The 24,586-nt window shown below is 52.6% G+C and overlaps 1 protein-coding gene across 2 annotated transcripts; it reads left to right on the top strand.

Annotated features, from left to right (window-relative positions):
* Positions 1-19: 19 nt before the first annotated feature.
* On the top strand, positions 20-24,146 carry ERMARD (ER membrane associated RNA degradation). Of its 2 annotated transcripts, none has more exons than XM_031456747.2 (18): positions 20-60; positions 2,026-2,194; positions 3,536-3,675; positions 4,661-4,762; positions 5,057-5,146; positions 6,991-7,088; positions 7,513-7,649; positions 8,409-8,523; positions 9,219-9,321; positions 12,261-12,290; positions 13,831-13,899; positions 15,315-15,488; positions 16,827-16,910; positions 17,982-18,058; positions 18,496-18,618; positions 19,026-19,184; positions 19,979-20,092; positions 21,504-24,146. In XM_031456747.2, exons 1-18 carry the CDS (start codon positions 55-57, stop codon positions 21,685-21,687), a joined length of 1,974 nt encoding a protein of 657 aa, XP_031312607.2. In that variant the 5' UTR covers positions 20-54; the 3' UTR covers positions 21,688-24,146. The 2 variants fall into 2 exon arrangements, with proteins under 2 accessions (XP_031312607.2, XP_031312605.2); XM_031456745.2 differs by having other exon boundaries at positions 18,966-19,184.
* The last annotated feature ends 440 nt before the right edge of the window (positions 24,147-24,586 follow it).

Raw genomic sequence — 24,586 nt, 5'->3', positions numbered from 1 at the left:
CGGGAGGGCGTGGCGTACGTCATCCCTGGGCGCCGCGGGCTGGAGCCGGAAGTCATGGAGGTAGAGTCGCGGGGAGCTGGTGTCCCGGGGCGCGCTTCTGTGGGTGGGGCGCGCGGAAACACTGTCCCGGCCCCAGCGGGTGCCCGGGCTTTGAGGCGTCTGCCCCCTGTGCCGCCACCAAGACGGTCGGCCGTGCCCGCCCCTGGCTGGGCCCCTGCCCGGACCCTTCCCACCCCGACCCGCTCCGGCCCGGGGTGGGAGCAGATGTGGAGCCCTGCTCGCTCTGAGGGGGCTCGCGGCCTGCAGTGCGGCAGCCACGGCGTCCGGAGCTGGGCGTCCAGGGCCAGGGACGTGCAGGCAACGCGCCGCTGCTTGCAGCGTGATGCTGACTGTGGCCCTGGCCCCCGAGGACGCGTTATCTGGGGGCGCGCGAAGCCGTGTGGGAAGGACTGCGGAGTAGCAGTCTCCCCGGGTTCACACTTGCACGTTGAAATTACATTGAACATTTTAAGGCCATTTTGATTAAAAAAAAAAAAAACACTAAATCGCAAAGGTGTCACTAGGTGGCTGTGTAGAGGGGATTCTATGGGGTCGCCTCACAATAAGGGTTTTACTCACTTTCCTCTCAGGGGATTAACCCTCAAACGTCTGTCAAAAGGTTTAGCACTAGCCACTGCTTTTTGAGTACTCTGTGCGAGCTGCTTTTCAAGTATTATCTCTAATTACTGTAAGCTAGGAGGTGGTAATATTTGGCACTGCGTTGCAGTTAAAAGCCTCAGCCACGTTAAGTAATTTATTCAAGGCGAGAGGGAGAAAGTCTGAGGAAGGATTCAAATTCAGGTCTTTCTAGCGCTCAAGCCAGGCCGTGGCAGCACCGCGCTAGCACCGCGCTGCTCCGGGCTGGACCCTGAGGGACCAGAAGGGGAGGGGGCCGACGCGCACACTTGCCGGTTCCTAAGTGACACGCAGGACAATGTGTTTAACTGCCATGGGTGGCAAAGCATTGCAGCACCTAATATTTGTTGATTTGAGGTTAGATTTTCTTTCTTAACAGCAGGGCCTTTTCTTGTCCAAGAGAGTATCGGCTTAAGGTTAACCTAGAAGCCAACTAATAGAGTGGTATGTCTGTTGGTAGAGAGTGGGACATAGTCATTCCCCAAACCTGACAGTCTTGGAGACTTAACAGGAGGAGTGTATTTCAACGCAGGATAGGAGGAGCCCCTCTTTTATTTAACTCTTATTTTTCATTTAGTGTGTGCCAGGGTTATAACACTGTGCAGGACCTGGTCTCTCTGTTCCAGGATCTTACTGTTTGGTTGATCCAGCGTCAACAATCACGAGAGATCTTTCTTACAACTTCGGTTGTCATATCCAGGGCCCGCTTTAGTAGTGGGGTAGATGGGCTTTTGTGCAAAAATATCATTTCTGCCTGTCACCTGTCGCTCCAGGACTACAGCTCAGTTTTAGACCCGGAGTGTGATTTCTTGGCAGGTTTATAGTGTTATGTGGGGGAAATTACGGGAATTTGGTTTTATTTAATCCTTCATGGAAAAGCAGTGTGGTTTGCTGCTTTTTACACCATACTTGGGGTCAGAGTTTTGCTTTTTTCTCCTGTTTTAATTCATTATGCTTGATTTTCTATTTTCCCACTCCCCATTAAAAAAATGCTTACTTAGATAACTTTGGGATGGGAAAGGAATGCTGAAAGGAATAATGCACTCTCCATAAAGTGTACTGAATGTCTGTAAACTCTTATCTTAATAAATATTATGATTTATAAAATAATTTTAAGTCTTTAAACATTTACTTGAAAATGTTTATGTAAACAATCTTTAGTTAATATTTAATCACAATGTTCTAATCATATGGCTCGCATGGCCTCTGGAGAGTGTGTTAACAGCAGCTAATATCTAAGAATATTTTGTACTTGAGATAGAATAGGATTTCTTGTGACTTAAATATATAATTAATATTCATCTGTTTTTACTTACTGTTAAACAGTGTGCTTTATGTTCTGTATTTCAGATATTAATAGAAGATCCTGTTACCACGTGTCTTTCTCCCCCGGTGCATGATATGATCTGTAAACTTGGGTTTGAAGTCCAGGAAAATCGCGACATCAGCAGTATTGTAACTCAGGATGGTGAGGTGTGCTGGAAGACCATCACAGACTGTCTAACTTACACAGAATCAGGTTTGTGCCTTCTCTGCTGCCAAACATCTGTCAGTGCTGTTCCATTGAAAATGCTGTGGCCTGTAAAATTTCCCTTTCTGACCGTTGCTTTTTGGGTTAGAAGATGTTATAATACAAGCCTCACTCGAAAGAGAAAAGGAATAGGTGTGAAAAGGGAGGGAATGAGGCCACAGAAGCAGAGAAGAGTTAAAGGGAAGCTTGGCCCGACAGCCACGCGGGAGAAAGTGGGTAGCGGGGGGTAGCGAGGGGCTGAGGGTTGTGGACGACAGAGCTCTCAGCTCGAGGCCAGTAGTCCAGATGGGAAAGGGAAGAAAGCATATCATGTGAATTGAGGTATGAAATGACCAGTGATATGTGCAGTTATTTTAAGTGTCTTCCAGGCATTCTTGTACGTTGTTTGAAGCAGGGATGTGGGTTGGGAGATTAAATAATGGTTATATAACTTACAAGCGAAGGTGCTCTGGCTCTGTAATTCTGCCCCAGAGCATACAGGACAGGCACACTCTCGGGTGTGGACAGGTGTCTGTACACAGCTACTCCTTGCAGTGCTTTGTAATAGAAAAAAAATAAAAGAAGAAACACTGGAAATAGCCTACTGTCGAGCAGTAAAAGTTAAGTAAATTATGAGGGGAGGGGGAAAAAAAAAAAGAGGCATGCAATGGAATATTATGCAGTGGTTAAAAAGAGTGAAGAGGCCCATCTTTCTGATCCAGAAATCTCTCTGAGCTATGTGGCTGAGTGAAAGAACAGAAGGAGCACATGTCTCTGTTATTTGTTTGTGTGTCTATAAATATTTCTAAATCCAGCCAAGGAATTTGTAACAGCTGCATCAGGAAGGAGAACGGTGTGCAGGAGGGAGACTTTCACTGTTTTATAGTTTTGGTCTGAACCATGTGAAGTTTCAGCCAAACTTACCAAAAAAAACAAGACCAAAAAAAATTCATATTATAAATGTGTCTCAAGATAGTTAATGTCATTGGAAATCTCAGTCGAATAGTGTTACATTAAAAAAAATCAGGTTACAGGATTATATATATGGTATGAACCTGATTTTGTACAAATTGTACATATAAAGAAATTGAAAAAATACGTTTTCTCTTATTGGAACTCTTCTGTATTTTCCAAACTCTATTGATAGTATGTTGTTCTTTTATAATCAGATAAACACTGTGTAACTTATTTCCAACAACCTCTGAACATCTTTATTGTAAGTTCAGTTATAAACTGGTTGTCAATTTTGTGAAAGTTTCATGATTAAAGCACTTTTTCTTTGATGATGTAGGCATTTTCCTCGCTGGATAGGGAGCTGTGGCGCTAACACTTGTTTTCTTATCCTTAAAGCGCAGGGTCTGGATCTCGGGGGCAGCGTGCGGCTGCTGGGCCCCGTGTGTGAGGCTGTCCACTTGCACTTGCTGTCTCTGAGCAAGGCGCAGTTTGAAGTTCGATACGCACCATGGTTCCAGTGGACGGGTGTTCCGGAGGTTTGGCTTTTGAACAACCTTTAGAAATAAAAGACTTTGCAGATTCCATGTAGAGGCCTTAATACTGATTTCAAAGGGGTGTCCTCCACCCTGCAGGCCCTCAACTGGGAGGAGGCTTGAGTGTTGCGAGGAAGGGTGGGGCTGCTGTGCAGAGTCCGCAAAGCCTGAGCTGAGAGACTTCCTTTGAGCAAAGGAAGTTTGAGGCAGTGTCAGGATTGGGGTTTAGGGAGGTGGTTGGTGCATGGGTGCTGGTCCTGGGACAGAGGAACATGGATGGCTCCGGAAAGAAGAGAAAGACCCTGCAGATGGATAGTAAGTTGTTCCTGAGACAGGGGGCCTGGAGCCAGGAGGTGAGGATTCTTGGGTTTGCTGAGGGAGGTGGAAGTCGGGGGGGCAGCCTAGGGTCCCAGCCTTGTTTCGGTTGATTTGATGGTTGGTTCAAATGAACCATTGCATTTGGCACATTGGATGCTTACAGTCGAGCAGTAGCTGTAAACAGTTAAACTCTGAGTTACTTGGGATTTCCTAATGCAGGGTGGTGGGACCTTCCCTTCTCCCTGTGTGTAGCTCTTTTAGGTGGCAGGGTGACCTACCTGATGTTTATCCAAGAACTAACCCAAATGGGAAAATAGATTTAAGTCGAAATACTTGACCTTTCAGTTTACAACTATGCCAGATTTATTGCTTTTAATAAACATTCAAAGGAGGAGAGAACTTTTGGAGGGTGGGTTTAGCTCAGTGGTAGAGCACGTGCTTAGCATGCATGAGGTCCTGGGTTTGATCCCCAGTACCGACATTAAAAAAAAAAAAAGGAAGGAAGAACTTTCAAAAAACTCCTTAGATAGTGAAACATTTTCCTTGTTTTCTTACATGTTGTTATATTCTTACAAAAGAATGTGGTTTGAATTTCATTAGTAGTATAGTGACTTTGAGAAATAATGCTTATTGAACACAAATTCTAACATACGTCTCTTACTCTAAACAGTTATTTCCTGAAATAATGGACACCTTGGACAGTCTTGAGTCTCCTGCTGTGTCTCTGAGCTTGATGAAACTAACGTCGTGTCTGGAACGAGCCCTGGGTGATGTGAGTGTGAGAGCGCGCTCCTTGCTGGTCCGGTCAGGTGTCCGAATGAACATTACGTTCTTTACAGTTGCACTCTGATTTCCTGATTTTAATTATTATTTTTCTATAAAATACAATCAGTTAGCACAGACTTTTAATATTTTTCTCTTTGAATGATTATGAAATCAAAACACCAGTGTCTTTGGTGCTTCCCTCCCCTCATGTGTACAAACGCTGCTTTATGGGTGCTGTTTTCCTTAGCATCACTGGGCCCACCATCATGCAATTGTTGCACAACTTTTGTTTGAACTGCAGGTATTTTTACTGATCGGGAAGGAGTGCCCCTTTCTTCTAAGAGACCTGCTTGCGTCTGAGGAGCTGGCCCGAGTCTTCGGGCCGCCCGTGGTAAGCTCGTTCACCTAAAGACAGCTGAGCAGGTGCAGCGCAGAACAGGCGCATCAGCTCTACTTTTGGTCTCAGAAGTGGATGCTGCGTTAGGGAAACAATAATTACGTCAGCGATTAAGGCAGATCTTCCCCTCCCACCTCCCCTTTCCAGACAAAACCGCCACTCCTCCAGCCAGAGACGCAGCTCTCATCCTGCGTGTCGACGTGGCGTCATCCCCTCCGGTGGGAACCTCTGACTTAGTAGCCTCTGGAGGGCCAGTCGCACGCACGGCTGGAAGTCTGCTGGCCTCACTAATTACATATTGCTAATTATAATACAACTTATTCTAGAGTAAAGACTTCACCCTTTAAAGAGTGACGTCACAGCTTTATCATAAATAATCAGCATTTTTATCATGTGAGAAGTGATGCCCTTTGCAGCTGTTCAAACTGATGGTGAAAAAAATTGAGATGCCAGTTGAAAAACATGCAGAACTCTGTACTTTTTAAAATCTTCTGAAGGCCACAAGATCGAGATTGTTTAAGCCTAGTGAATAACCATTAACAACTGAATGAGGCAGGATCAGGTGGAAAGCAGAACCAGGGTCGTGTCACGTGGAAGGCTGGGCCTGCCGAGCCAGGAGGAACACACCAGCGGGACCCGTTATTTGTGGATAAGAAATCTGTTTCCAGTGAAGCCTTCCCTCTCCGTGGCGGTCCCTTCCCCTTGTCAGCTTGCGGACTGCTGTCTCCAGTGGAGAGTGGAGGACCAGCTGCGGGCTGCCCCGCTCAGTTCCTGGGCGGACCCCGCTGTTCTGCTCTGCGCTTCCTGCCCACCGAGCCTCCTGCCCACCTGCAGCCGCCTTCACCTCCTGGGTAGTTTCAGTGGTTCATTGGCACGGGTATTTCTGACTGCCCGGGTGGCATGAACAATTAATCAAAAATTAATCTTAAATTAAAACAAGTAATAATACATTATTCACATTACTATAGTTATTAATATTTAGTTAAGTTCATATTAAAGTATTTAAAATTGCTGTGAGAGCCACGACTTCCTGGTGCTGCCCTGAGGACAGGCTGGTAGGCGTTCTGATACTGAGTGGAAACCCCTTAGAACCTCCACCCTCTGGCCTTGTCCTGCCCTTTGAGGGAAACCCAGAGTGTACCTGTCTCCTCAGCAAGTCTGGCAACTGGAGGAAGGCCGCTCTCGGTCCTGCCCCGAGCCTGCCGTAGGCCCCACTGTTCTTTCACGTGTCGTGGTCTTGAGCCCTTTCAGGCTCTGAACAGCTTCCACTGTTGAGTCTCCTCTGAAGTGTGGTGTCCACCCCCAAGGGAGCCTGTGGACTGTGTGGTGGGTGCAGCTCGATAGGCAGGATCCTCATCCTGGGCATCTTCGCTTTGTAGACGGAGGCACAGGGCAGGTGAACCATGAGCTTCAAGTCGCACAGCCAGGTGGTGCGGCTAGAGCCTGGTGGCCGGGCTCCTCCTCGCTGCTGTCGGCGGTGCACACACAGGCACGTGCAGCCCACTGCGTTTCTGCTGTCGTTCCTGCTCTGCTTTATGTGGACATTGGGCATGTTTGATGCGGAGTCTGGGGAGGTCTCAGCCCCTGGGCAGCTCGTGTCTTTCTCATATGCAGTGCAGGAGTAACAGTATCTTCCCCTTAGGTGGTTCTGAGGGTGAATGAGTAACACATGCGAGATGTGTCCGACCCGTGCTGGCCACTCAGCAGGGCTTGGGCTGTTGCCGTTACCGTGGACCAGACAAGCCGTTGGTTCCGTCAGTGCCGAGAAGGAAGCTGCCGCCAGCCCAGGGCTGTCTCGGTTTGTTCGGTAACTAAGCGTGTGCTCTCCTGCCGGGCAGATGGATGTGCTGAAAGTCTTCATTGGCTCTCCCCATGGGCTGAACCTCCGCAACGTCTTGTGGCACAGCTTCGCGGCCCCCCAGGAGCTCCCCCCAAAGTAAGGTCTTCCTCGATATCCTTAAGTTTGTTTTGTCTTGAATTTCACATCCGGGAAAGATGTATTTCGAGAGAAAGGGGAGTTTGAGGACAGGCTTTTGAAGATAAAAGTGACTGTCAGCAGCAGAGTAGCTGGCGTGGTGGCAGGGTTATGATTTTGCTGACCGACACCCCAGGGCGGTCTGAGGTGAGAGCCGGCAGGAGGCTGCCCTGCGCACGCCCTGTGGGCGGGAGGCTGGGTGCCAGCTCCCAGGTGGAGCTGTGATTCCCCCTGACTGTTCCTCAGGGCCACCCCTGCCACCAAGGAGTTTTCTGCGATTTAATGCTGTTTTGCTTTCTTTTAAACTTTTTTTTTTTTGAAAGTAGAGCTTTTTACATGTGCGCTGAGTTCCTGTTTCTAACAGTTCTCTGGTATTTTCCACCAGATACTGTGCGATGATGGTGCTGCTGACAGCGGGGCTGGGTCAGCTCCTGCAGGGGCACCTTCGGCAGACTGGGCGCACACTAGCCCACCGCCCCTTCGTGACTCTTACAAACTTGGAGGATCTGATCGTTTTCCCTGGCAAGTACCACATTGCACATTCTCCCCTGAGTGTGTCTTCGTAAAGATACTTATAAAGTCATTAAGTAGCATTTAGACTTGAACTCTGTAGGGAGAGTAGTTATTTCAGGGGCAAGACGCCTGTGAAGGTTTCGTGAAGAACCTCTTAAATTTTGCCGCATAAATCCTCACCTCCTACCACTGTGCCGAGACCTATGTGGGGCGTCGGAGGGTCACGGCTGCGGGAATCGGCGTGAGCAACGAGCCAGTTTACCCTACCAGTGTTTCGACATGCAGACGGCTTAGGGCCAGTGATCACATGCAGTCCCTCCTCCCTTAGCCCTATGCCTTTGTGCTCCGAGTCACTGAGCTGAAGGGCCCACCAGAGGGCACACGTTTTAGCCAAGGGAGAACCTACCTGGACACGGCACAGTCACCTGAAGTCCACGTTGCCATAGGTTCACTCTTGGTTCCTGTGTCTTCTGAAGACATGTTTTGTTTTCTCGGTGAGTGTGATCAACTGCTTGATCCTCACCTCCTCTGCTCCAACCTGGTGCCACCTAAGTCACTAGAGATGCACCTGCCCATGCCCAGGGCACTGTGGTCACCTGCAGACCCAGCCCTAGTTCAGGTGGCCTCACCTGTGGCTGGCATGCCCGGCTCGGGGCCTACGGCTCCCCTCCTTGAGGAGGTCTGCTCTGGGCGTCCCCCCTCGGTGTGCTCACATCTTGTCTTTGGTCGGTCAGTGTGATTGTGCTGAAAACCTTTGCTCGTTTACAGATGTCACTCATGAGGTGCTCGCTGTCCTAGAAGAAGTGATGAGGAAGTCCGCCTTCGTACTGAAACCCATGGTGCCGTGTTGGGAGGCTGCTCTCGTCAAGTTCAAGTCTCACAGGTACTGAAGGAGGTGTTACTGGCGGTGGCTCGGGGGCCAGACTGCTCCCTCCTGGCTGCTGCTCAGAAGCACTAGGGGCAGGCGTTCCCAAGAGCAGGCCCGAGCGTGGTGAAGTGTGTAATTAGCTAAAAGTTATCTTACGACTGTTTTAACCGCTATGCAACATCCTTTCGTACAGTTAATAATTACTTTTTTAGAATCAACTTTTTAATATAGTTTTGAGTTCTGACTGTGGCTGAAGTGTGTCCAGTGGTAGAGAATCATGGAACAGAGAGGAGGTAGTCTGTCCCTCTGTCCCCTCGAAGCAGAGCCTGCAAAGATGGACGTCAGGAGGTCGGTGGCCTTGACGTCCCTTCAGGCTGCGTTGTCCTGACACGTATGTTTGTTTGCATACCTGGAGAACCCAGTGACATCCTGGTATCCGAGTGTTTTGTAGAAGCAGTGAAACACTTTGGCAGATCTTTGATGACATTTTACTCTCCTGCAGCTACATGTAACATTAAAACCCTGGGAAACAGTTCACAGTCGCCAGTCTTATTAGACTGTTCTGTGTTTGTTTCCCGTGTAGCTAGTAACGTCACCCCTCTTGCCCAGACCTCCCTGGTAGTACCCGGGGCGCAGCAACCACACTGTAGTGTCAGGGCCGATGCTTACATTTCAAACATGGGGTCTTGCTTATTTCCTTCAATTCACAGGTTTGCTGACTGCGCCATCCTGTTGCTGACGCAGCTGGAGGCGGGGCTTAGGAAGGTCTTTGCCACGGTTAACGCGTGTCCGAGCAGACTGCTGACTGCCGAGGTGCGCGCACTGGTAGCTGGGGTGTGCTGACTGCTTACTGTGCCTAATTGGAAAGTTTTAATACCACACTTTTGTTCATCATTAAATGAATTTTTTAGCTGAGAACTTTCTTCAGAAGGCTTGACTGTCGTTTTTTGTGGTTTTCTGTTATGTAGTTTTTAATATACTTATTTGTGATTGTTTTTGAGAGTTCTGTCACATTTCCAAGTAGTTGAATTTTGGCACCAGTTTAAACAAGTAGCTGACACTTTCATGTTGCAGGCTACATCGTCACCCATGAGGTGGGCCGTGGTCTAAGGGCACGTCCCTCTCTGAGGACACCGCTTCCTTTGGCCCAAACTGCGAGGGAGGCCCACGGAGTCTCCGGGTGGCCCTGCCTCGTTCACAGCGGGGGGCCCAGCAGGCAGAGGGGGGACGCGCTCTGGGCCGACAGCAGTGTCTCTCAGCCGGGGGGGTCTCCTCCCTTTCGCTGGCGCTGCCTCCGTCTTTCTGCCCCTCCACGTCCGTGGTCCTCAGTGGTCGTCCCAGTCCTGTCCTCTGTGTTAGCTCCTTGGGAGACCCCACGTATCCCGTGCCTTCAGCTGGCACCCCTGTGGGAGCAACACCGCATAGAAAGCACTTTGAACCTGGTGAAAACAAAAGCACGACGTAGCAGAAGTTGTTGATGCAGCCAGAGCGGTGCTGAGAGGGCGGCTTGTAGTGTTAAGTTCAGCGTGTCCGAGGTCTTGCCGCTGGCCCACTGGCCCTCGGTCTCCCAGGTTAGGGTTGTGCCTGTTGATGAAGATCTTTGTATGCGTTTTCCCCCGCGTCTCATACTTAACTTTGTTTTAAAAAAGCCTACTTTTCCCCACAAGCTTGTTCTGTGATTTCCTTATTATCCTCATCCCCTTGGTTGCTCCGCACCAGGCGTTCGCACCATCTTAAGCTTTGCCTGTAGCTCGTCCTCCGCGTGCATCCGCCCTGCAGGCGGCTCCCAGTTTGCCGTGCGGGCCTCCCCTCAGCGTGAGGCCGCACCTGACGAGCCACCTCCCAGCCAGGCCTCCTGACTCTCCACCTTCTCGTCCATTCGCGCACGGCTGCCTGGCATTTTCTAAACTCTTAACGATTCCGTGTCTTTTGTGGTCTCATGTTAAACGCCTTCAGTGGCCCTCAGCGCCTGCCAGCAGGGCTCACGCTTCTGCACAGCTGTCGGGGTCTCAGAGTCTGGCCCAGCCTTTGCTAGATTGTTTTCCCTCTGTTTCCTCCAGGGTAATTCAGGCCCCTCACCAGTTCCTTAACATGCGTGTCTTTTCTCACGCGTTGCCTGCAGTCCCGTGCCAACCATGTCGGCCACAGCAGTGACCTCCCAGGGCTGGTCTACTCAGGCCTAACGGCTGCTCTTCCCTGCATCTGTTTCCGTCCTGTCTTTCTCAGGTGGTTCTGCTTTGCCTCATGTGCATTTCTGTTAAGGTCTCTGGTGTGGGCTCTGGCGGGGCACCTGTGTCTGTGTCCCTGGTGTCCACTCCGGGGCCCTCCTTGTGGCTGTGCTGTCCAGGCTGGTGAGTGAGGCGCTGATCCTCCAGTGGGAAGGGCTGGAGCCCCAGTTGCCATGAGGCTCGCTCGAGTACTCAGGATTGACTTGGTGGTAGCGTGGCCAGTCACCGCAGGGCCCCATGCTGTCACGGACTTGGCTGTGCACTGCCATCTGACGGCACAAGGAAGTAGTGTGACTGTTCCTACAGAGAAGGTCATCTATCAAAGAATCTCCTACTTTTTAGCTGAAGCTTTTATCCAGAATAACCATAGCATCAACTTACTTATAAGGCAATACATAAATGAAAATACTTTGTAAGACTATAAAATGTGCAAATGCTGTAATTGTTTACTGAGTGCTTATTTCAGTCAAGGATCTCTTCAAGGCCAAGGGGCTTGTGAAGATGCCTAAGACTTCATGACTTTTAAGAAGCCTGTGTATTAGGGGTGAGAGAGCAGACGTTTGCACCAATTCCACAGAACAAGGTAGAAGTTAATTCTCATAGTTGATGGAGATGAGAACGTTCAGCTTCTCTGAGGAAGTGGTGGGGATATTTAGGAGGCAATTGGATATTTAGAATAGAGCTCAGGAAATATTTTAGGGTCAGCAGTACTGGCTTGGGAGCCAAAGGTAAGAGCTTCGTTTTTATTTACTTACTGGTTTGTTTGTTTTTAATGGAGGCGCTAGGGATGGAAGCCAGGGCCCCATGCAGCTGTGCCTGGCACCACTGCTGAGCGGCTCCCTGCCCCGTGGAGTTTCAGGCTTTAGCGCCGCCCACCCAGGAGTAAATGTCGGAGAGTATTTGATAATGTTCACATGAAACTGCGTTAATAAGCATTCATAAGAACGACACGTTTCTCGAGTGCTTGGCTTCCATGAAACCCTGAGTGACTTCAGCGTGCTGTGTGTGGAATCTGGCTGAGCCCCCCAGCAGCCCGCTGGCCGAGCCTTCCTCACCTGCGGTTTCGCAGAGGAGCCTGGGCGTGTGGGGTGCGCGGTGCTCACCTGCAGGGGCCCCATCTGTAAGCTCTGCACGCATTTCCCTGGGAGGCGTGACACACACAGGCTGCTGGTTGGAGGAAACACTTAGCTGCACTCACTGCACACGGGTCCCGCCATCAGTAGAAGCACCCTGTTGTGTGAGCAGTGGTTTGTAGAGCTGTGGGGCCATAAACGTTAGCAGGTTCTGCTCAGGCGCCTGTGAGGGCAGGGTCGCAGCGCGGCTGCACACCACGGCCACTGTTGCCATGTCTTTCATGCTCCTTCTGTTGTCAGTGGCATCCTTCCCAAAGCGTTGCTGGAGGAAGGTTTACTTACAGAAGAGGCTTTTATGTTTGTGGCCCTGTACTGCCCTTTTTCCTGCTTTGAATAGTGTTACACGACTTGTACTTTGTTTTAATTATGTCTTTTCTTTCTTTTCCTGAAGTCAACAGCTCTGTATACTACCTTTGATGAAGTAAGTAAACGTACAAGGTATCTTGAACCAAACAGAACGTTGTATTATTTTAAAATAAAAATTAAAGTATAAAATTAAAGATCAGCCATAAATCTTACGCTTATAGGAAAATGCCGATAGTCAAATAAGCAAAAATAAATCTAAAAAAAGCTGATTATAGATTTAAATACAGTTTTCAGGCTAATTGAGGCCCAGTCTTACTAACCTAGTTTCTAAAAGTTATGGAAAATGCCAAGAGATATAACATTGTATGCTACAGTTATTTAGAGGCTTACATTTTAGTTAAGGTTAACATTTTCTTGCACATGAAATTTACATCAACTGCTGTTACGGGTCTGCAGTGTGCACTGATGCATTTAATCTGTGAATTGCACGTGTGATTCTGAAGGTGGAAATCTGGCATAGTAAAAATTACCATTGAAAGTATCTTTTATCACTTGTAGAATGTAGAGGCTTTTGTGTGCGTGATCCTGGTTGGAATTCCATGTGCTCTGAAGTGTGACACCTCAGAGCTAGCCTGGGGGAAGCAGAGCAGGGCTCTGTGTAGAGATCTGGGCACTCAGATCACTCTGCCTTTGAGGTAACCGTTAGACTCCTGAGTGGGCGGGTGGTGACTGGGTTAGAAACGTACCTGCTAACGTTCAGAGTTTGTTCCTCAGGCAAATAATTGCTGTCACTTGGATATGTACTTGATACTGTGAGGATTAAAGTAGCTGGTGTGGTCACATCTGTATGGAGCCAGGTGTATAGGACTAGATTAGGGGGTCAGATCCCTGAAGAGTCCATGGTGAATTGAGAAGTGACTTCTGAGGTTACTCTGATGTGTACTTGTGTACACAGACGTGCACACATGTGTGCATGCATATAAACACGCACACATGCGAATGCACGCAAATGTGTGTGCAATACATGTACACTTAAATGCAGACATGTGTACACATACATGGAAACATACACATAACCCACACATGCACATATACAATGCATACAAGCACACATGAACATATGTATACATGTAACACAAGCACTGTGAGCACATGTATGCACACATGCATGCAAATATACACAATACACAGACACGTGTGAACACGGGTACATGTAAATGCAGTGCACACACGTATATACATATCAACATGCATAAACACGTGTATACGTGCATGTGCACATAAATACATATAAACAGTGTATAAATACACATACCTGTATACACACAAATATACATCAACACACATAAATACACGTATACAAATACATGTACACACATAAATGCATAGAACACATATCCACAAACACACATGCGCACTTGTGTACACACACACACATATATAATATCTTCTAAAAGTCATTGTAGTGGTTAAGAAAAGCTTTCCTGAACAGGTAGTTGCTATGTTTTTAAGTCTGTCCTTATTTTATTAATTGGTTTTACACTTAAACAGCCCAAGGTACAGTATCTTTTGACACTGAAAGTTTGTGTGTGTGTGGGGGGGTGTGTGTGTGTAGGTGTGGCAGTTAATCAGCTTATTTATTTTTCATGTTTTAGATATTGGCAAAACACTTGAATGATGGTAAAATCAATCAACTTCCTCTTTTCCTTGGAGAGCCCGCAATGGTAAAGTATTTGGCATTTCCAGTCTAATGTCTGTGTGTTTACATAAGGACAGGGTTAGCACTTCTGGGAACGGCATTAATTTGGCTTGTGATGTGCTCACAAGACATGCTTCTGAGTCATTCCCATGTCTGAACTTGGCCGCCTGTGCAGCTGGCGTTTGCTGAGCTCAGACCCAGCTCGGCCACCGGGCTTCGGGCTAGTGGCTTACTGGCCTCTCCCGAGGCCTGCCTGTGCCCCGGCTCCTGAGCAGTGTCTGTTGGGGGTGTGTGGCTGTGGCCCCGCTCCTGAGCAGTGTCTGTTGGGGGTGTGTGGCTGTGGCCCCGCTCCTGAGCAGTGTCTGTGGGGTGTGTGCTGTGCTGGCAGAAGGGACCCCTGTGTTTTGTGAACCACAGCAGGCAGGTGGGGCTGGTGAGACGGTGTAGAAGAAAGGAGAATTAATTATTTAGAGCTGTTTCCCATTTATCCAACTTTTGTATTTTGTGGAGACACCAGGTGACCACTTTGGACTGTAAATAGAATGTCTGTATGTGTTCCTTTTGACTGGGAGCTAGCACCCCGGCATCCAGTTCCTGTCGGGTGATGTTGGTCGGATTCCGTGTGCTCCTTGGGCTCCTTCCTGCCGTAGGAGATGAGGGTGCCTTCGCACGTCTGTCTCAGGCCCTTCTCCCCCGTGAGCCCCTGACTCTTCTGCTGGTGGCCTGCCTGGTCAGCAGGCCGGGCTTCCTGGCTTTCCCCTCACCCTGTGAACGAGGCCTCGGACGGGTGTCATGCAGAGGGGCGGTGTCTTCATGGCCTCAGACATGAACAGGTGTTTGGAGAAAGGCAGAGGTAGAGGGCCCATGGAGAGGGGGGCACGAGAGCGGTGCCCAGCCCAGCACTGACTTCTTTCACTGATGGAAGCCGCTTCTAGAAGTGGCCGGTCAGGGCTTGTTCCTCAGGGAGAGTGAGGACCAGAAACGGTACTTGTCCTCCGCGCGTGTTGTACCTGGTCTTCCGAGCGTCTCAGGCTGTGTGGGCCCGGGAGCAGATACAGGTCTGGGCTTCCCGGGAGACCTGAGCAGCCGGTGCAGTTACAGAGAGCGGGATCCCCCGGGAGAACCCTGCCAGAGACAGTGGGGTGCAGTTACAGAGAAGGGGGTCCCTCAGAATCCTGCCTGAGGTGTTGGGGTGCATTGCAGGGAACGGGGTCCCTGGAGAACCTGCCTGGGATGGCAGGGTGCACTGATAAAGCCAGGAGATCCCTGTGGCAGACCCAGCTTGGTGCTCCCTTGTCCGACTGAGGGGGTCCAGGCCCACGTTTTCATAGGCAACTTGCTGCTCCGCGCTTCTCAGGCCTCCCCTTTCTGGGCCTTGGCACCTGCCTTCTTTCTGCTGAGGATACTGACAAAATGTCTTCTGTGTCCTTTCTTTGGCAGGAATTTCTCTGGGATTTCCTGAACCATCAGGAGGGTCCCCGTGTGAGAGACCGTTTAAGCCACGGGGAAGTCAGCTTGCCCGAGTTTCCAAGGGAGGCAGCAAACCAGCTGCTTGCCTTTTCCTTCGTGCTTTTACTGAGACTCACTGACGAAGACCTGCTGCCAGTTTTCAAGGTAGCGCACGGCGCAGGCTCCCTGCCATCCAGTTATGAGAGAGTGTGGTTTGCTTCCAGACGTGATTAGCTCCTCGTCCCCTTTTCAAAACCTGCTCTGTTGCGGTGTGCCTCCACGTGAACAGGTGACACGCGTGCGTGCGTTCTCTGTGACAGATCAGTCGGCACCACTGATCGAACCTAAAATAATTCAACTCATTTCTTAAGAATACATTTGCTTTTGTTTTTAATGGTGACAGGATATTGCATACCAAAGGACAAAGTATAAAACAGGATTAACTAAATAAATCGGCAACATTTACAGAGGACTATTAAATTGAGGGGGTAGAACACTTGCATTTGTCAATAACCTGTAATTCTTTTATTATTTTAAAATAAATAAGGCAGGTCAGAAACTTAGTGGTACTTTAACCCTTCTTGCAGATTGTACGTGCAACAGTGACTGTAGCACGTGTGTCAGAGGTCAAGCAGGATGGAACCGTCACCACACGAGGCGGAAGCCCGGCGATTCCTGCTGCTGGCGGCCGTGCGGCTCTGCGCCCACGGCCTCCGCAACAGCCCGGACGGGTTCCTTGAGGACGCCCTTCTCCTGTCTTAGCATTTTCGTTCACAGCGCGTCGTTGGCATCTTAGTTCTGCTTTACTCTTTCTCGGCCACTTGACACCCCACTTCACTGGCAGCTCATTGTTCGTCGGAGCTGCCCCTCACTGACGGAGGACTTCTGATTTTCTCTGCAGTGGGGCGTCCCCAACTGTGATGCAGAGACAAACCCCTGTGTTCACTTGGGCATTTGTGTCGGCGACTTTGTCAAAGTCCAGCTCCGACGCAAAGGCATCAGAAGCCCCTGTTTTCGTTTCACTTACTGATCTGTGTGTGTCGCTGCCCTTTCTCAGGTCTATCGGGGAGGCTGCGGCTCTTGTGTGAGCCGCTTGTGCGCGTCTTTTGCCCCGCTCTGCTCACTTTGCCTCCTCGCTGGTGTTCCGGCCTTGTTCGCCATTTCAGGGCACGCGCTGCTGCTTGTCCCTAGGTCTTGATGTCTCTTCTCTCTGGCACCTGCATCTGGAGTTGTTCTTGAGAGACCCCTTGTTGTTCAGAATTATGAATATATTTATATGTTTTCCCTTGGACTTTCAGAGCTTTTCTCCTTCCATTTACATCTCTTGGTCCAGGTGGAATTTACTTCATCTGAGAGTGAGAGAATCTAGCTTTGTTTTTTTTTAACAAAGTGCAAGTTGGCAGAACACTGTTTAGAGAGTGGACGTCCCTGTACTGTGTGCAGCGGGCGGAAGCAGAAACCTGGAGGCGTGGTGGTCACAGCTGTCCGTTTGTCTTAAACTAGGAGAAGGCCATGGTGAGATCGCTGATGGGTCTCGCAGAGGGTTACGTTGCTCGCTGCCATCCAGCATCTCGGCTTAAAAAGCAGGTGCGTGTGGCGGGGCGGGGAGGTTGCGCCTGCAGGGGCCTAGGGGCCCAGCTGCCGTCCAGCCCGGCTTCGCCGCTGGATGTGTGGGAGGCGGCACAGGGGCAAAGCCAGGGTCGTCTTGAGGGAGGCCCCCTGAGAAACCCCGAAAGAAGCCGAAGGGTCGGTACGGGGGCTGGGGCGAGACTGCAGTGGTGCGGGGAGCCGCCCGGCTTAGGGAAGAGCCGCCCCGGTGGGGTGATGGGCCGGACGCTGGGCAGGGAGCTGGCGGCCACGCCAGGCAGGGTCGGCCAAGCTCTCGCATCCCCTGGTCCTGCGTCCGAGCTCCCACATCCATGGTCCTGTGTGGTGATGCTGCATTGGCCATGTCACCCCCTCGTGCCACACACCACATGCGTCCCTCACAATTCCGAGCTTCCGGAGCTAAGGCCATTGGAAGGGAGGCGAATGGGGTTGGCGGAGGAGGTATGATTCTGGAAGGCAGAGCCCTTTGGCCTCAGCGCTGCATCTCCCGCCCCCTTGGGTCTCTACGCTGTTCCCTGTCACTGCCCACCCTCCCGTAGCGGATTCCTGGGGTCACCTGTCGTGTGACTCTGGCCCCTCCGCCATGGTGGACTCACGGTCTCTTCAGTGGGAGGCCATTGCTCCAGGGGTCACCCTGTGTAACGAGCCAGCCTCCTTCAGCATCAGCAACAGCGCTCCGCACCCTGTGCTTCTGTGGGCCGGGGGGCGGGGTCTGGGGGCAGAGGTCGAGGCGGGGGTGGGAAGCAGAGGCTGGGGTCAAGGGTCAGGAAGAGATGCCGGGTTGAGGGCCTGGAGCGAGGGCCCGGGGTTGAGGGAGGGCGGGTGGTCTCATGGGGACAGCTTGTTTCCTGCAAGGAGGGACGGGCCCAGCACTCCGCAGGGTGCCCAGCTGCCCCAGACGCCGGCCCCCACGACCCCCCTGTGCTTTCACCTCCTCCCTCACCTGCTCGTACCACGTGACCGAGACCCTCCACCTAGTTCTAAAATGTGGCGTCTCTAACAGTTTAGGAGCATGTTGTCTAGAACATTCTTTCAACATTTTCTTCTCAGGTTCTGAGCTGTGAGGAGAGCCTCAGGGCTTGGCCTCTGCTGCCTTTGCCCAAAGGAGCTGGAGGGGAAGCTGCCCAGTGAGTCTGTCCGGGTCCCACGGGCCTCGGCGGCCGGTGGGCGCCGGGACACAGCACAGCCATGAGATACAGCCAGGGACGGTGCCCGGGCCTGGTGACCGGGGGCCAAGATGGGGTGAGGGGGTGGTGACGACCCCCCCGGAGGCTGGGGGGCAGTGTTGTGGGGAGGTGGCTGGCCTCCACCAAGAGTCTGAGCGGACGGTTGGAAGAGGGTCTGCGGGGCAGGGGGACGGGCTCCTGCGGCAGGCGTGGTGCTCCCAGCGTATCATGTCCTGTTCTGCCTCCACTCCGAGGGTGGCCCTTCACTTCGTGTTTGGGGAAGCAAGTTGCAGACTAAGTGCTTTACTCAGTGAACCGTTAAAAGTACATGATTTTGCACAGGCACTGACGGGGCGTCTTGCTTGTTGCCATGCGTCTGTGCATATTTTGTTTTTCAGGTTGGAAAGTAACTCTGAAACAAATGACTGCAAGTCTTTAATCACAGACATCATGGCTGAGCTGTGTCGCCACCTCCCTGCGAAGCTCTGTGTCCCCCCTGACTTGGACAGCCCTCCTGGGAGGTGAGTTCAGGACACCTGGGAGTCGGGGTTGCAGACGTAGTCACAAGTCTGTGTTTTAAGTGTTATGGGCCTGGTGGCTGCGTTAGAAGCCCCTGTTGTCCCTCAAGAGGAATTGTCAGATAAGCTTTGATGGTCTCTGTGCATGTGTTGGTGTGTCTGGTGGATGTTAGAAATATGTGTTCTGTTCACTGTAGTCAGGCGTGCGTTCATCTGATGTCTGCCGTGTTAACAGCTGTATAGCAGACGGAGAACATGCCCGCAGGCCACCGCGGGTGGGCTGGCTGGTCAGGATGCCCTGGGGACGGGCGGTGGAGGGGCCCCGCCAGAACCCACGCTCTGGTCTGCAGGTGGCCCCAGCTGCTCCGTGAACTCTGCGGCATCCCTGTCCCGACCCTGTTCTGCCCCAGAACCGTCCTGGAGGTGCTCACCGTCTTCCGGAAGATCGGTGCCTGCTGCTGCCGCGTGTCTGGCCAGGTCACCGCCTCCTGGGAGCGGAGGCACCAGCAGTGGGTGGACCGGAGCCTCCGCTCGCGGCAGAGGCGGAACTACCTGCGCATGGCGAGCAGGTGCGTGGCTGGCGGTCCGGTTGGGGGAGGCGGGTCGCGGGCGGTGGTGACCATGGATGTGCTTCCAGTCCTCGCTCCGGAGAAGCACTCGTTTCAGGAAAGTCACGGTACGTGCTACCTTAAGATGCTGTTTATAATTTGGCCTGAGGAGCATGGGTCCCACCGACCCAGGGGGTTAAAACATGACGGCAGACTAACCGGGGATGCGGCATCGGGCGTCCTCACCCACACCTCCCACCTTAGAATGTGCTGCGTCTCAGGAAGTTACCACTCTGGACAAATTCCTAGAGCTTTTGGGTTGAGTGGTATCTAGTTTACAGAGCTTTAAGGAAGTATTCCTGGGTTGCTTCTGAACGGCTACTCCCGATTTCCACACGTCCCGGCCGGTTGTAAGGCCTGCATTGTGTCCTTTCCCAGATGGGATGTATGTCGCAGTCCCTGCCGGGTTCGTGGGAGAGCTGGAGTCCGTCTCTCACTGGCTTTGGGTCCCAGAGGCACTGAGTGCGTTCTCATGTCTGAGCATTTGTGATCTTCCTCTTTCGAGGGTCCTTTCCTGAACGCGGAATTCAGGGAAGACGCAGGAGCCCAGGGAGGGACGGGCCCTCAGGGCAGGCTGCCGGCCCAGGGTCAGCGAGGTGCCCGTGCTCCACAGGGAGGGGACGCGCAGCACAGCCACCAGAAACACGGCTGTCCGCGCGGAGTGTTCTTGACAAGTCTGTGGTTAGGCGAGACGTCTTCCCCTTGTGAAGGTGAGAAACAGTTGTGTTTATCACACTAACTTCTTCTATTTTTAGTGTTAAGGTTCTGTCTCCTGTGCTCTACCTGATTTTATTGCTGATTGCTCTGGAATTGGTCAACATTCACACGATTGGTGGGAAGAATACTTCAGAGTATCAGCAGTATCTGAGGTGAGTGTGCCGCCCTCTGAGCCCTGAAGCCATGTTTTGTTCATTCTGGATAATGTCCACGCCTGTCGGTTAGTCTCTCGGTGGGATTTTAAACCCCACAGTCTCGCCCATCACTGTTCTTGGGGATTTCAGAGCAAGTTTGTGTTAAAGCTGACACATTTCAAAAAGCTAACTGTGATTTACACGTGTACGTCTTCCGAATCCCTCCCTCGGGGGTGGGTGTGATGTCAGGGAGGAAGCTGGCGCGGTCCCTGTCTCGGCAGCTGTGCGGACGCCCTGAGTCAGGTCATGGCTCAGAGCCAGGCTGCTGTAACTAGTCTTTTCCAGTTGGGAAGCCGCTGTGCAGGACCTCAGACCTGGGGGTCCGGAGGGGGAGAACACTTCCCATCCAGAGAGTCCAGAACCGAGGCAGCCCCGCCCCACGGACGCCCCGACCGCCTCCCCGAGGAGGCCCTGAGGCTCTCGGTGGCTTTAAGCTAATACTTTACAGGTAGCAGGCACCTCAGTACGTGTTTAAATGAGGGTGACAGTATGACTGCATTTTATCAGAACGCACATCATGAGAGCAAGGGGTAGCTGGTCATTGTTGCTGCCTCGGTCAGGGATTCTCAGCCTCGGCACTGACCTTGGGGCAGGATCATCTCTGCTGCGGACCGTCCCGTGCCCCGTGCCCCACAGCCTGTGGAGCAGTGTCCCAGGCCTCTGCCCACTAGACATCCCCCCCTAAGTTGTGACAACTGAGAATGGTTCAGATGTGGCCAGACGTCCCCTGGGGGCAGGATCGCCCCAGCTGAAAACCAGGCCTCTGGACTAAGTCTGTGCGTTTCCATCCTGTTAGTCTTTTCATTTCTCCCTCAGCATGAACACTTTCAAAAATTCAAAGTTGGAGAAAATTTTAGATTTCTTGGGAAATTTCAAGGAGAATGTAGAGTATGTAAAAACAGCATTTCTTCCCCTCAGCCCCAGCCAACCCCCGCGAACATTTTGGCAAATTAAGGAAAAACCTTCCAACAGGAATAGCTACTCCAAGCGGGACGTGTCTCCTCTGAATGGGGGCCCCTCGTCCGGGCGGTGGAGGTGCGGCCCTAGGGTCCGAGGGGCACTGGTCGTCGAGTGTCCGCTGTGCGCGTTACGTGTCGGCGTCGCCCAGGCAGCTTCTGAGCGCCTTCCTAACCTCAGAGCGTGGTGTGTGGGCCTGAGAGCAGGAGACAGACGCTGAGCTGGCCCCCTTCTGCTGTCTTTCTCTCTTCCACTCTGTGGTCTCTTATTTCTATTTTGTATGTATTTTTTTTCCTTAAGTCCTCAAACAGAATTAACTATTTAGTTGTAATTCCATAATGAAAGGAACATGTTTAAATCATTCCGGCATTTCACAGCGGAATAGATAAGTTCATTTCTTTCTTTTAAACAGGTTCTTGAAGTCTGTCTTGCAGTACACGGAGAACCTGGCGGCTTCCACCAGCCAAGACCAGAACAAGTGGGATGAAGCTGTCAGTCTTACACACGCGGCCTTGTTGAAAATGTGGACTTTTAGTGAGAAGAAACAAATGCTAATACATTTAGCCAAGAAACCCACAAGTAAAGTGATCCAGTGAGTCAGGACACTTTGGGCTCTCTCAGGGAACCTGACTTGAGTGGACTTGACAGCATGTGGGTTGAAGATCCAAAGGGAGGGTAGCTTCCAGGTTCTGTTTGATGAGGGCGCATGGTCCATTGCTCTGCAGTTCCCGACTTGCTTTCCGAGTGGTTGGTGTGGCCCTCAGGCTGGCTCCCTCGTGGTAACCAGCGGTCGTAGCGGCTCTAGGCCTCAGCTCCCCGAGCACACCATCCAGAGAGGAGAGGTTCTTTTCACCTGACTGTTACCCAGAAATGGGCGGCTTCATCTTACTGGCCACAGGCCTAATCCTGAAACGTGGCTGTGTCCAGGACCCAGCTCTGTGCTCACGGGTTGGGCTGGGAGGATGTCTCCTCCTGGACTGGCTACTGGGGCCCACAGGGAGGCTGTGGGCCCGTCAGTGCCTCATCCCTGGCGCTGAGGTTCTCACAGGGGAGAACCGAGCAGCAGCAGCTCCTGGAAGGTGCCGGGCAGCGTGCGGCCGGGGAAGCAGGAGCCTCGCGGTCTCCAGCGTCTGGGGTTGGCAGGTTCAGGATGGGAGCTGGGTGGGCTGGGGAGTGAGGGCCAGGGCTGTGGCCACTCCAGGCAAGCACCGCGGTTCTCTGACGTTCAGGAAGCTTCTCGTCTGCTGTGTTGGAGCAGCAAGGCCGCTGGTTCTCAAGAAACCCCTTGCAAAGCTGTCCTGCCCCAGGTCTGGGTGCAACGGCCGCATCCACCCTCTGTGAGGACAGCCCCTCCCACATCTCGCAGGGGGATCCGGGCCCAGGATGGAGCCCCCGCAGGGGTGGTGACACGGGGAGACAGCAGACTCTAGGTCTGGCAGTGCCTCTGCCGACTCAACACCCCTCCCCTTTTAAACCGAACTCCTGGGTTCTGCCGAACGTGATTCAAAACCCCCTGCGTCGGTGTTTCCACCTCTGGACAATGTTCTTTACGGGACGGCCCCAGCCCTCCTCGGCTGTTCTCCAAAGTGCAGGTTGGTGCTCCTGGCGCTGGAGCTGGTCTGGGAGGGGAAACCGGCCAAGAAACGGTCACTGAGCAGCAAGGAGACTGCAGAGCTGGCCGTGCTCCCTGGGCTCCACCCGGCCCTCTGCCCTCAGCCTCTGCCTGCTGTGGGTCCTCACTGGGAGGAAGGGTCTTTCTAGCTTGGGTAACTAGTTCTGCACAGACTTTTACCCCTGCACGTGGGAGCTAAGCGCTTTTCCACAGAACCCCCAAGTGCCGTCTGGGTCACAGCCCCACCGCCATGGGAGGGCAGTCACCCCCGCCATCACCATCAGCCCTTCCTCACCCTGGGGTACCCTGGCCCGTGACCAGCACGGCCAGGTGGGCTCTCAGGCCCCCTGTAGACATGCATCCTTGGGAAAGAGACATCCAGAGACATCCACCCTGCCTGTGGTGTGGACGGAGAGCCACTGCCCTGCTGCCTCGCCCCCCGTGCGCCTGGCTGTGGGCAGAGTGGAAGGAGCCAGAGGTGGGCCCCAGCCACGCCCTCCAGGTACTGCATCCTGGTGTGACACCCTCACCCCCGGCTGACCGCCCGCTGTGAGATATGCCTGGGAGCGGCGCCCTGGAGACCCACCGTAGCGATAGGGCTCCCTGGGGATGGTGTGGGGGTCCCTGACATCCACAGTCGGGCCTCATGTCACCTGATGCAGCGCTTGGCCCTCGCGGGACAGACTGCACACACTCCGCTCACCCCCTCTCCCCACGCCCGTCCTCAGCTCTGATGCCCCAGCCAGGCCCCAGTCCGTTCCTTCTGGCCCAGCTCCATACACTTAGCCAGCCTCCTGCCCGGTAGGCCCAGCCTCGTGGACACTGATCCTTGCTGCCTAAATGAACACTAGGTGTGGCGCCTTCCTGGTGGCGCCTCCCTTCCCTGTCGGAGGAGCCCCTTGGGGCTGTGATGCCCCCGAGTTTCTCCTGTGGAGGGTGTTGGCGTGTTTTGCAGAAATCAAGTTTGGGCAGCAGATGGGGGAAACGCTCCTGGAGACACCATGTGCGAGAAGGCAGCAGCGTGGCTGCCAGGAGGCTGAGCCGTTTGCTGGGGGGACTGTCCCCCAAGCGTGGCCAAGCCCCGTCTCACCTGCAGTCAGTGGTGAGGCCTCTCATGCCCAACGTTAGGACGCAATGGCTCCAGGTGTCCTGTGGTGAAGGCAGCGTCCTGGCTGCACCAGGCTCCAGAGGGAGCCGCGGCCTGTCTGCAGCAGGAGAATAGCTGTCGTGCTTTGTCCCAGAATGGCAGGGTCTGAGCTGGTGGCCTGTGTGGCCCCTGTGGTCCCCCGTCTGGGGCAGAGTTCACGTCAGCCGGCAGGCCTCATTCTGGACGTCAGGCAAAGCTGGTGATGTTATGGGCTCCCTGGTCAGTGGCCAGAGCATCACACAGTCTGTAAATGTCACCTCCGGAACCCGGAGGGCCTCTAAATATCTGGTCTCTGTCTCAGTGGCTGCGGATGTAGGGTGCCCCAGCCTGTCCGTCTGTGGGAGGACACGGCAGCAAGTTTCCAGGTCACGGCACCTGCTCTTTGTGGGGTTATGCTGCACCCTTTGATGTTTGTACATTTTATGAAGGTGTTTAAGGTGTCTGGTTTCCTGTACATGTCACATCGGCAGTGATGTCCCGTAGGTGGTGTGACAGGACAGGGATGTGAGCGCATGGAGAGGGGAGGGCCACATGAGACTATGAGGGCGCCTGTCCCTGGCAGGCAAGACGCCACTCCGGCAGGTGCACAGGGGTGTCATCTGCCCCATCAGCATTCACTGCCTGACACAGGGCCATCCAGACCCGGGGCCGTTCCTGACGAGGGCCCATCCTGATGGGGGAGTCCTGATGCGTTCCAGGAAACGACCCCTGTCCGGAGCAGCACCTGCAGTTGGGT

This window comes from Camelus dromedarius, chromosome 6 (genome assembly GCF_036321535.1).
Source record: "Camelus dromedarius isolate mCamDro1 chromosome 6, mCamDro1.pat, whole genome shotgun sequence".
Classification (NCBI taxonomy): domain Eukaryota; kingdom Metazoa; phylum Chordata; class Mammalia; order Artiodactyla; family Camelidae; genus Camelus; species Camelus dromedarius.
The sequence above is the reverse complement of the archived record's forward strand: the minus strand, read 5'-3'. Positions and strand labels throughout refer to the sequence as shown.